This window comes from Rhinatrema bivittatum, chromosome 4, assembly GCF_901001135.1.
Source record: "Rhinatrema bivittatum chromosome 4, aRhiBiv1.1, whole genome shotgun sequence".
NCBI classification, from domain to species: Eukaryota; Metazoa; Chordata; class Amphibia; order Gymnophiona; family Rhinatrematidae; genus Rhinatrema; species Rhinatrema bivittatum.
Window position 1 is genome coordinate 168,478,773 of NC_042618.1, and position 12,790 is coordinate 168,491,562.

Consider the following 12,790-nt stretch of genomic DNA (forward strand, 5'->3'; position numbering starts at 1 on the left):
CGGCACACTAAAACCCCCTAAAACCCACCCCCGACCCTTTAAATTAAATCCCCCACCCTCCCGAACCCCCCCTCAAATAACTTAAATAACCTGCGGGTCCAGCGGCGGTCCGGAACGGCAGCGGTCCGGAACGGGCTCCTGCTCCTGAATCTTGTCGTCTTCAGCCGGCGCCATTTTCCAAAATGGCGCCGAAAAATGGCGGCGGCCATAGACGAAAAAGATTGGACGGCAGGAGGTCCTTCCGGGCCCCTGCTGGACTTTTGGCAAGTCTCGTGGGGGTCAGGAGGCCCCCCACAAGCTGGCCAAAAGTTCCTGGAGGTCCAGCGGGGGTCAGGGAGCGATTTCCCGCCGCGAATCGTTTTCGTACGGAAAATGACGCCGGCCATACGCGTATGGCCGGCGCCATTTTCCGTATGGAAAATGGCGCCGGCAGGAGATCGACTGCAGGAGGTCGTTCAGCGAGGGTTCCGGCGCCTCGCTGAACGACCTCCTGCAGTCGATCTCCTGCCGGCGCCATTTTCCGTACGAAAACGATTCGCGGCGGGAAATCGCTCCCTGACCCCCGCTGGACCTCCAGGAACTTTTGGCCAGCTTGTGGGGGGCCTCCTGACCCCCACGAGACTTGCCAAAAGTCCAGCGGGGGTCCGGAAGGACCTCCTGCCGTCCAATCTTTTTCGTCTATGGCCGCCGCCATTTTTCGGCGCCATTTTGGAAAATGGCGCCGGCTGAAGACGACAAGATTCAGGAGCAGGAGCCCGTTCCGGACCGCTGCCGTTCCGGACCGCCGCTGGACCCGCAGGTTATTTAAGTTATTTGGGTGGGGGATTTAATTTAAAGGGTCGGGGGTGGGTTTTAGGGGGTTTTAATGTGCCGGTTTTTTCGATTTTTCGATTTTTAACGATTTTTAACGATTTTTCACGATATTTTACCCCCCCAAACGGCAACAATACGATTCCCCTCCCCCTCCCAGCCGAAATCGATCGTTAAGACGATCGAGGACACGATTCACATCCCTACTGATTTGTGGTATTCCAGGAATAAAAATTAGTAGGTAAGAACCAATTTTCCTTTACTGGTGTTATTGCATTCATACATGGTGGGGGGGGGGGGGGGTATCTTTTTTTTTTTTTAACCATTTCCCCTGATAGCTTTCAGTTTGGTCCAGCTTAGTCTTCCACTTTAGGGCGTGCAGTTCTGAACATACCAAAATAAATCATGTCTGATTAGTGTAAGAAAATGGATAAAGAATGGGAGCTGTGAGTGTCCATGTTAAGCATGCAGCCATGCCTACGTAGGTCTGTTGCTCCAGATACTCCCATGGACGTTAGATGAAGCTGAGACTAGGCAGAGTCGAGCATATAGTATAAATGAGAGATTGGCAGGGTCATTTAAACTTAAGGCAGGTTGTCATAAATTTTGTTCATTGAGTTTTGGCTGAGAGATCTCTAATAGTTGACTCCTGACTGTGTAACAGGGAAATCCCTTTATGTGAAAAAACTGCAGAAGAAACTGACCAGAGGAAGCTACAAGGTCACTCAACTTAAAACCATCCGGCTGATTGATCCCCAGGTGGATGAGAGCAAAGTTCTGCGGCGGCTGTTGCCATTCCTGAGGAAGCAGTATGAGAGAGCGCCCATGATCTTTCATTTTGATATTACGTCATCCGTACGTATGGCCATGGCTTTATGTGTTCAGAACATTTTGAAACAGAGAAATGATAGCAGAAAAGGACCAAATGGTCCATCTGTCTGCCCAGCAAGCTTATCGTAGTATCTGCTGCGCCGTACAGGTTACCTTCATGCTTAACAGATTCCCAGACCGTAAAAGTAGTTTGGTATAGCTGTTTAGTGTGGTGTAGCTCTTAGTGTAGCTGTTGGGAGCTTCCTGTTATTCCTTCATCTTGCAGGAATTAAGCTTCTAAAGTCTGTGTGTGTTTAGTATTGTGGAGGACAGTTTCCAAAATCCATTTAGTTCAAATCTGTTTATTGAAATCCAGCAAAAACAAACAGTAACATATTCATACCATAACATAGCATTCTCTTAATCCCAGAAGTTACCATCATAACAGTAACAGATTATCTGTATTAATAAATGTTCTTAAGCCTCCCTCTATAAGTCCATTAACTGTGAACTAGCTGAGTGTTGTACTCTTGGCAATGATGTGTGTTAATTGGCTTTCTGAAAATTGTTTATCCACGTTTGAGAGAAGCGTTCTCAGGGGCGTGTTCAAGTCAGGGGAGGAAGCATTCTCAGGGGCGTGTTCAGGTCACGGGAGGAAACTGAGACTCCCCCCCCGGGGAAAAAAGTGCCTGTGCTATAATGGTACAGATCTCAGGTTAAAAAAAAAGAAAAGTACCCCTGAATTTTGTCCTAGTATGACTAGTTTGAAAATTGCCCCTAAAGGTACTAATAATTTTGGCTGGCACCACGGAAGGGATGACCAGCTGAGGGAGAAGCGCACGTATAGACGCTGAATGTTGGTGCGGGATGAGAAATCTTCAAAAGTGCAGATCAGCAGTTGAGAAGCTTCGTAGACTATGCTGCCAGGGCTTGGGGGGGGGGAGGTCTTCAGATCTGTCTCTTTGGACCACAACAGTCCCTGGTTCAGTTGTCAACTTTATTGGTTATAGCGAGTGGGCCTCGACAAATCCCGTATGCCATAGCGACCAGAAATTTCACTGAGGCGCCTGGGATTTTCCTGCCCAAAGAGGGGAAGAGCAGCAGCTGTTGCTGCTGCTGATGATGTGAGTATAGCTGTTCCCTTTGGTCTGCACTGCACGACTCAGACTTACTTAGAATTGCTTATGGGAACTTCCCAAAGTGGCAGCCAGAAGGTGAGGGAATGGGTAACTAGCTGGAATCTGGGCATGCTGCTGTGAGGGGTGTGACTGATGGGGAGTTGTCTCCTCACCCCTTTCCTTGCCTTTCATCTCCATTTCATCTTATTATACAAAAAGCCACAAGCAGCCTGCAGCACTATACAAAGGTCACTTTATATTAGATAAGCCCTTCTCATAGCAAGTTTTTGACTTATTATACTGGTTCCTAACTTTGTGCAGGTTCCTATGTCCAGAGAAAATTTGTCAGGCTCCGATCTACAGCATACTGCCACCCTAAATGTTGGCCTTGCTGATTTCATAAGCTTTGTCCTTTTAAAATATAACCACAGATTTAGAGGTATGTATTGGTAATCAAATCATTATATTAATGAACGTGTTCCTTCTCTATGATATTATGTCTTAGGTACAGAGTGGAATATCAGAATTTCTTTTCAAGCTGCTGGTTTTACAGTATTTAATGGATAATGACGGAAAAATGTGGAAACGCAATCCCCATCATTTGTACCTCATAGAGATTCTGGAAGGATCTGCTGTGGCACCTAAGAAACCAATAAAACAGGTATGTAATCATACGGTATGGAGGCCATGCTTAGTACTCTCGGCTGAAGTTCCACGTGTTACTGTCCTTTGACTACTATTTGCTTTTAGTAAGCCAAAATGAAGATGGTTTAGAAAAGGGATTGACCTGGACAGAATGATGCTTCTTTCAGAGAAGCTATGTAGTTACATCCCAGAGTTAGCTGTAAGCTGGAAACTTCAAACAGTGTTTTGGTTGACAAGATGTCTTGGATGTAGCCCAGAGGATGGAGAGCTACAGTAGCTTGCCCACATACCTAGATTTTGAACATCTTGTGTTTTTTTTATTGACCTGAGCCTCCTTTCTTGGGATTGATATGCATAGTTTACAATCAAATTGCTGGAATAATCTTAATGAGCTGGTGCCCTGGGTCAGGTGATCTGTAGAGTGAACATTTGACCAATGAGACTCTGGGTTTGGGCTTTGGCAAGATCTTTTGAGCCTCTTGGGAGGTCTGAGGCAGAAGAGGACTTGGCAATTTAAATCTTCTCCAGGACTTAACTAATTATCAAATCTCCAGCCATGCTCCCACTAAGCTGCACGGGGGCCTCTGCCTACACTCTAACTGGCAGTGCACTGATACTCCCTCTTGTTGACTAGTGAAGGGCTCATAGTCTCATGACGCCTGCTGGTCAGTCCCATGGGATTCACCCATGACATGCCTGTAGCAGCATCAAGCGGTGAGAAGGCAGACAGAGGGCCCCCCCCGAACTTTTGGTCTTCATGGTCCATTCTGGTTCTTCAGTGAAAGATGGATGGAAAAAGAGGATTCAGTTATGTTTAAAAAAAAAAAAAAAAAAAAAAAGCTTTGTACTGGTCCATAAGGAATTCACCATTCAGGAAGTCTTTTTACAGCTTCAGATTATGAAAATTCCGTGTAATCATAGAGCCAGAGACTCCGAAGAGTGTTACTGCTCTTAATAATATTTGTACGAAAAACTTAAGAGGTCCATGTTGAGTAGGCCGGGGAGTGGGAAAGTTATCTGGTTCCACGTTCTGCTGATCATACCGAGAAAGCTTTAGGACTGCCCTCTGGCATGAATAACTTTACTGGACAGTGCTGAATGTCAACTACCTGGCTACAGTTAAACCCTGTCTCTGGAACCTGCTGCCTTTATTTATTTTTCTTATAAGGGTAAGTTTTAGATTGGGCTTATCCAGCTTCCCGATTAAAAACTTTGGGTTTGTCTGGCTAAGACCCAAAGTTACCCGGAGAAACCTAATAAATGTTGACATCTAAATTACCCTTTGAATGGGAAAAGAATTAGATATTAAGAGGATACTTTTCAAAGCCCTTTGCACAGGAAAGTAGCAATGAAAACTCATAAATTGGGCTGTCTGAAACTTGTCCTCCCTCAGTAGGGCTACAGTACATGCAGTGTCCCGCAGCATATGGACTTTTAGAACAGAAGAGGCATAACACAGGAGGAAGATAATGCGTATGGATTGTATTTCAATTCTATACACGTTATTTTCCATGGGAAAAAATACCCACTCAAATAGTGGGCGCAACCTACCACAACTCTCAACGTGTGAAGTGGAGGAGGAGAGGAGGGAGCTGAGTACCAGGAATGTCAGGGTGCAAATGTGGTTCACATTCCTTATGAACTTGGGCAAGTTGCTTCACTCTCCATTGCCTCAGGTCCAGACTTCGGGGCTCATTCACTAATCTGGTATTTTTCCCCCGAGGAAAAATACTGCAGGAATTAGAAATCGTGGGAATTAGCCTTGCCATTTTCTGATTCCTGCAATATTTTTTCTTACTGTTAAATTACTGCTGGGGAAAAATAGTGTTGGTAAATGTCCCCCAAACAATATGGAGTAGATTTTAAAAGGTTTGCGCGGGCGTACATGTGCACATGCTACCCGGTGCACATGGGAGTGCACAATTGTGCACCTTGCGCGCGTCAAGCCATGCTGCCTTCCCCCGTTCCCTTTCCCCCCTAGCCTGACCTTCCCCTAACCCCCCCCCAGCCCTACTCGAACCCCCCTGACCGTTGTCTTACCTTTTGTGCCTGACAGCACACAATCCTCCGCCGCTATGTCTGAGGCCTCTGGCCCTGCCCCCGAACCGCCCAATTTTGCAAGCCCCGGGACTTACATGCTTCCCGGGGCTTTATGTGCGTCGCCGGGCCTTTTTTCAAAATCCGGCCCCTATGTGATGACAGCTCCAAGGCTGTAAGGCTGCCATTGCCTAAGAGGGTTGATGACCTTCAATAAGCACCACCCACCCCTCACAAAAGTAGTCAAAAACCTCGTGGATCTCCATAAACACCCCCCCCCCCAACCCTAGAGAGGCCCATTGTAAAAATAAAAATACATTTTATAAATAGATACCAGGGCCTGCCCCCTACTCCTCCCCTTCATTACAAAATCTGGCCTCCAAAGGCCAGGACACCTTCCTGGACCCTCATTACTCACAAAATTAGCTCTGGTGTTTTACTGGGGGCTTGGAGCAGTCCTTAATCTCCGGACCCCCACAGGACCACCAGGGCTAATTTTGCGAATAAGCGAGGGACCCTGGTGGGGGGAAGAGTGGGGATCCCAGCCTCCAGTGGCTGGGTTTTTGTAATGAAGGGGGATGGGTGGGGGTTGGAGGGGCAGGATCTGGTGCCTATTTCAACATTTGTTTAATTTTTTTATTTTTACAATGGGTCACCTACAGGGGCAGCAGGGAGTCAGGGGTTCTGTGGAAACTCCTGGGGTTTTTGACTACTTTTGGGGAGGGGGGCTTACTTAGGGCCATCGGCCCCCTTCAAGCAATGGCCCTGCGAGCATTCGAGATGTGCATTAGCATCCTGATGTTCCCACAACTAACTTGGGTTCCCTGTACGTACCAGGATCAGTCCAGACTGCTGGGTTATGCTTCCCTTCCAGCAGGTGGAGTCAGAGAGAAACTGAAAAGGCACCTCCCGTACACCCTGGTGTGCCACCTGCGATCCCTCAGTATATCTCTGACTCCAGCAGATTGAGAGGCATAATCTGCGGTCCTGATCCTTCTAAAATTTGTCATTTGGTGCACAGGTTTGCTCCTAACTCCTTTGACTAGTTCAATGGTTTATCCCTTGGGAAGTTTCTGTTTCTTGGGACTGTTTAAAAAAAAAAAAAAAAAAAAAGAATGATTTATATAAGAACATAAGAAATTGCCATGCTGGGTCAGACCAAGGGTCCATCAAGCCCAGCCTCCTGTTTCCAACAGAGGCCAAACCAGGCTACAAGAACCTGGCAATTACCCAAACACTAAGAAGATCCCATGCTACTGATGCAATTAATTGTGGTGGCTATTCCCTAAGTAAACTTGATTAATAGCAGTTAATGGACTTATCCTCCAAGAACTTATCCAAACCTTTTTTGGAACCCAGCTACACTAACTGCACTAACCACATCCTCTGGCAACAAATTCCAGAGCTTTATTGTGCGTTGAGTGAAAAAGAATTTTCTCCGATTAGTCTTAAATGTGCTACTTGCTAACTTCATGGAATGCCCCCTAGTCCTTCTATTATTCGAAAGCGTAAATAACCAATTCACATTTACCTGTTATAGACCTCTCATGATTTTACAGACCTCTATCATGTCCCCCCTCAGCCGTCTCTTCTCCAAGCTGAACAGCTCTAACGTCTTTAGCCTTTCCTCATAGGGGAGCTGTTCCATTCCCTTTATCATTTTGGTGGTCCTTCTCTGTACCTTCTCCATCGCAACTATATCTTTTTTGAGATGTGGCAACCAGAACTGTACACAGTATTCAAGGTGTGGTCTCACCATGGAGCGATATAGAGGTATTATGACATTTTCCATTTTATTCACCATTCCCTTTCTAATAATTCCTAACATTCTGTTTGCTTTTTTGACTGCTGCAGCACACTGAGCCGACGATTATAATCCAAACAGAATCCCTTTTAGTGTCAAAAAAGGAGTCTAAATTCACTAATTGGCCAACAGTCCTTCAATGGGAATAATTGGAAAACTGTTGCATTCGCATTACTGAGCAACTGTCCGGAGTAAAACTCAGTCTTAACTTACAGGTCACAGTTATAGTGACCTACACACTCAGTTCTGGCTCTCAAACCAAGCTTTCGGGAGTCCGAGAAGAAAAGCTGCAACCTGGGTAACTCGGAGTCCTTTTCTCAGAGTCAAACCTCATTGAATATTTAGTTCAATAAGATTCCAATATTGATCTTTATTAGATATTGCCACCTGCTATAGACATAGGATTGGTAGGATGCAAATGATGTTGTCTTAGTCCCAAAACATAGTAATATTCTAAGACACTCATAGAGTCCATCAGCAAAACAGGTGTTAGAACAAAAGTGAGAATATATCTTTATTGTTTTTCTTTTTAAAGTACATCACTCAATTTCTTTATAAGTTAATTCTCCTGAAATGTCTAGAGACCATACAGAAAGAAATTAGTATACTCTCGAGTAAATAATTATTGCTTAAATTTATTTTGATTTCTGTATTTGCATAAATACAAACTGATTTGTTTTTTGAACTTTGAAATGCATAAATAAAAAATAAAAAAAAAAAGAACAAAACCCATTTCATAGCTGGTCTCAGGCTAGATACAAAGTTTTACCAAGGACTTGTTCTCGGTTCTGGTCCAAAGTTCTCCTCTCATATGGGAAGTGATGAAAACTCTCTGATATGAAGAAACAAACACAGTGTTTTTACTCTGTGTAAAAAACAGTGTCAAAGTTGCCAAAAAATCACGTCTGCAAACTAATTGTCTGCATTTTACGTTTTTATTTCTCTTCTGGCGCTGGCGAGGCTGAGGCATATGTTCAGGCAGGTAGGGCAATGCCCTGAAGACTGGTTCCTGGAGCTTAGGTTACCTGAGTGGCCAGGGGGAGAATTTACCGGTGGGCCGGTCACTCTCCCCCTCCTCTGAGTTCTATACCAGAGAATTTAACAATTTTACATTTCTCTGAAGGGGGCTTACGCTCAAGGCATAGGGGCTATTTATATATATATATATATATATATATATATATATATATATATATATATATATATATATATATATATATTTATTTATTTATTTATTAGCTGGCTTGTTCATTAAAAAAAAAAAAAAGAAGCACAGGAATAACAGGCATTAAAGAGGATCTCACAGCCCCTCGGTGACTGGTCAGAGCTGTGATCCTGTTCTTTCAGCCCCGGCCTGCCGTGATTCGGCCCCAGGGCTCCGGAGGGAGTTGAATCTTCACTCAGCGCGGCAGTGATTATATTTTCGCGCTCATTCTTCTTTACTGCCTCTATGCCGCGCGCCTTCGCTTGTATAGACCTGTGGAAATTCGGGGGCCCGGCCTTCTCAGGAGGGTTTCTGTTCCCGGTGTATCCCGGGGGCGAGGGACCCTCCTGGGGGCTGCCCACGGTCTGTCTCTTTCGCGGCCGCGTGAGCTGCGCAGAAATTCAGCGGTTCGGGGGCAGGGGCCTGCCCCGCCCCCACTCGACGAAGAGGCGGCGGCCGTTTTGGATGTGCCAACCTCGACGGGGATGGACGCTGATGCAGCGTCGGAGGAGGAGGTTTTCCCTCCGGCTTCCCCGCCTGACGTGAGCCCCCAGCGGCAGCAGGAACAAGCATCTTCAGCAGCTCCTAAGGAGACTTAAAGAGGCCGCAGCCATTTTCTCCTAGATTTGTCCTGTTAATGCACAGAGCATACCTAGAGGCAGAGGCTGACTGGGAGGAGCCCCCCTCCTACGATTTTTAAGCCTACACCGGACCAGGGAAAGGCGGGGATCAGTCTTCCTCGCTCTGCTATAGATCCAGAGCCGGTGATTCCAGGGCCTGCAGACCCTTACGATCAAGATATAGGAGGGGATATAGACAGCCAGGTTCCTGTAGAGCAGGATGATCCTCAGACTTTCAACAAGGATTCATTGGATCCTTTAATCCTGCAGGCTTTGCGGGAGTTGGAGATTCTGGCTCCGCATCCTGAAGCAGATTCCACCCCAGGGGATAATGTTTTAGCGGGCCTCAAGGGTCCTCCTCAAGCTTTCCCATTTCACCATAAGCTCTTTCAGATTGTATCCAGGGAATGGGATTTCCAGAGCTACTCTCCGCTGGGTCCAACTGTTACTTACAGCCCAGGAGCTTCCTTCTGAGGAGGCAGAGCAGGCTCACCGCATGGAATCTGCGGTTCCCTACACAGCGGAGGTATTGTATGGTCTTCTACGGACATCTGCGCACCATGGCATCCACGGTTTCAGCTAGGCGGCTCTTGTGGCTAAGGCACTGGTCGGCAGATGCCTCCTCCACATCTCTGTTGGGTTCCTTTCCTTTTAAAGGAAAATTGCTGTTTGGAGAGAAACTGGAGCAACTCATTAAAGTTTTGGGGGCCAACAATGTGTACAAAGTTCCTGCGGATAAGCCCAAACAGTTTTGCTCCTTCGGATTGTTCAGAGGCCGTTCTCACAGACAGCCCCGTTTGCGTGCGGGGAGGGGTTCGTCCTTTACACGGCGGCAATAGTCTTCCTGGGCACAATCGTGGTCGCCTTCTTTTCGAGGCAGTCAGCATTCGGGGGCTTCACATGCCTTTACCCCCAATACGCCTTCACAATGTGGGGGCGCCGGCCCATTCCTCTGTTCCCCTGATCGGGAGGCTGTTGTCCTGCTTTTGGGAGGAATGGGTCAAGATAACATCAGACCAGTGGGTGATAAATATTATAAGTCACGGTGATGTTTTGGATTCTGCTCGGCCGCTTCGCGATCTCTTTATAGTCTTCCCTTGCGGTCCCCTGGACAAACAACAGGTAATTGCTCAGACGCTGTCTTGATTGCAGGCGTTGGGGGCAGTGCTTCCAGTCCCGTCTGCCGAGAGCAGGATCAGTTGTTATTCCATCCATTTCATAGTCCCCAAGAAGGAGGGCACCTTTCGACCGATTCTGGATCTCAAGTAGGTCAACCGAGCTTTGCGAGTCCCGCGTTTCCAGAGGGAGACGCTGAGGTTGGTCATTGCGGCCATCCACAAGGGAGAGTATTTGGCCTCTGGGGATTTAACGGAAGCTTATCTACGCATCAGAATTCAGGTATGCCATCCGAGGTTTCTTCGGTTCAACATCCTGATGGGGGAGCATGATCAGTTTTGCGCCCTGCCTTCGGCTTGGCAAATGCCCCCAGAGTGTTTACCAAGGTGATGGTAGTAGTTGTGGCTTCCCTTCATTGACAGGGAAGTTTGGTTCATCCTTATCTGGACGATTGGCTCATCCGGGCAGAGTCAAAAGCGCCTTGCGAGATAGCTGTGCAGTCAGTATTGGATCCCCAACAGTCATTGGGATGGATAGTGAATTTTGCCAAGAGCCACCTGATACCATCCCAGAAGTTGGAATTTCTAGGAGCCGATTCTACACGGCGGCTGGCAAGGTGTTCCTTCCCCGTCAGCGCATGGGCACTTTAATGTTCCAAATCTGGCGACTCCTGGACCTACCTTTGCCCACGGCATGGGAATATTTGCAAGTGCTTGGACATTTGGCGTCTGCCCTGGAATTGGTACCATGGTTTTTGTTCATATGCGGCCGTTGCAGAGGGCGCTGCTTTCTCGCTGAGACCTCAAGTCAGAGGAATATGCCCTGTCCTGCCCTTGATGGAGCCCCCCCCCCCCCCCGGTCCAGTCTCAGTTGGTGGCTGGTGCCGGGACATCTTCTTCAGGGGGTGGATCTGGAACCACCGCCGTGGATCATCATTACGACCGATGCCAGTCTGACAGGTTGGGGAGCGGGCTGTCAATCCAACTCGGCTCAGGGGAGGTGGTCCACTTGACAGGCCAAGTGGTCCATCAATCGGTTGGAGACCAGGGTGCTACGCCTGGCCCTACAGCTCTTTCTCCCCTTGGACCACCGCAGGGCAGTAAGGATTCTCTCTGACAACGCGACGACAGTGGCCTACATAAACCGGTAGGGAGATACAAGGAGTCGTCCGGTAGCGTCCGAAGCAGATCTATTGATGGCCTGGACAGGACGTCACCTGAGCCATCTTGCGGCCTCCCACATCGGGGACGTGGACAACGTTCAGGCGGATTTTCTCAGCCATTAGCGATTAGATCCCGGAGAGTGGGAGCTGGCGCCCGAAGCGATGAGACTCATTATTCGCCGTTGAGGAACTCCGCGCCTGGACTTAATGGCGACTCGGAACAATGCCAAAGCGGCTCGTTTCCTTTGGACACTCGTGAGAATGGTTCTGAGGTGCATAGAATCTCATCAGGGGCTGGTTATGCTAGTGGCCCAGGAGTGGCCAATGAGACCATGGTTTGCGGATGTCATCACCATAGCGGTCGATGGCCCGTTGCGTCTGAACCATATATCGACCCTGCTGCGTCAAGCTCTGTATCTTTCGATCAGGTGGATCACTTTTGTCTAGCGGTTTGGCTTTTGAGAGGAGGCAACTCAGAAGGAAAGGTTATCCAGAAGCCGTGATGTCTGCCCTCCTCAGAGCTCGCAAAACCTCCACTTCCTTGGCATATGTCAGGGTATGGAAGGTTTTTGAGTCCTGGTGCGTGGGTTAAAGGTGTCCCCACAAAGGTCCACGATAGTGCATATTTTGGCTTTTTTACAGGAAGGTAAAAAAAAAGGGACTCGCTTTTAATCCCATTTGGGTCCAGGTTGCAGCCTTGGGCTGTTTGCGTGATAAGATTGCAGGTTCTACCATTGCGCAGCATTCAGATGCTATTCGTTTTGTGCGTGGGGTCAAGCATTTGCGTCCCCCGGTACGGTCGCTTTGCCTTTACTGGAGTTTGAATTTGGTTCTTCGTGGTCTCTGCACTCCCCCGTTTGGGCCTATTAAGCGATCCACCTTGCTAGTTTTAACTCTCAAGACGGTTTTTTCGTTTTGGCTATTTGTTCAGTGCGTAGGGTTTCCGAGATACAAGCATTGTCATGCAGGGCACCTTTCCTACGAATTTCAGAGTGAGGACTGTACCCTCCTTTTTGCCGAAGGTGGTCTCATCTATTTATGTCAACCAGTTGGTAGAGTTACCTTCCTTTTCTGAGGAGGAGATCAGCTCTTCGCGCGGTCGCGACTTGCGGCGTCTACATGTTCGCAGAATACTGTTGCAATATCTGGAAGTCACAAATGATTTTCGTACTTCCTATTTATTAGGGTTTGTTGCTTTAAATTTCTTAAAAAAAAAAAAAAAAAAAAGACGTGTTGGATTTGTCTTGGTCCGTCTCCTAGAGGGTTGTTAGGCTCTGAGAGGGCCGTTCCCTGCTGGTCTGAGGCAGCTGCCAACGGGGGTGGAGGACCCTAACTATTAATTCAGGCAGTGTGGTTGCGATACCAGGGAGCCCGGCTCACTCCACCCCAAGGATCAGCACCCTGGACCACGGTAGGCTGTTTTTACTTTAAAAAAAAAAAAAGAATGTTTAGAGGTAATTTTTT

General features: G+C 47.5%; 1 protein-coding gene across 2 annotated transcripts in view; it reads left to right on the top strand.

Annotated features, from left to right (window-relative positions):
• Window positions 1-12,790, top strand: part of RNF213 (ring finger protein 213) — a 413,312-nt gene that overhangs the window by 205,401 nt on the left and 195,121 nt on the right. For both annotated transcript variants that reach the window (XM_029599190.1, XM_029599191.1), the window contains exons 25-26: window positions 1,475-1,665; window positions 3,244-3,399. In XM_029599190.1, the coding sequence (XP_029455050.1) occupies window positions 1,475-1,665; window positions 3,244-3,399 (347 nt within the window). The remainder of the gene's footprint in view (window positions 1-1,474; window positions 1,666-3,243; window positions 3,400-12,790) is intronic.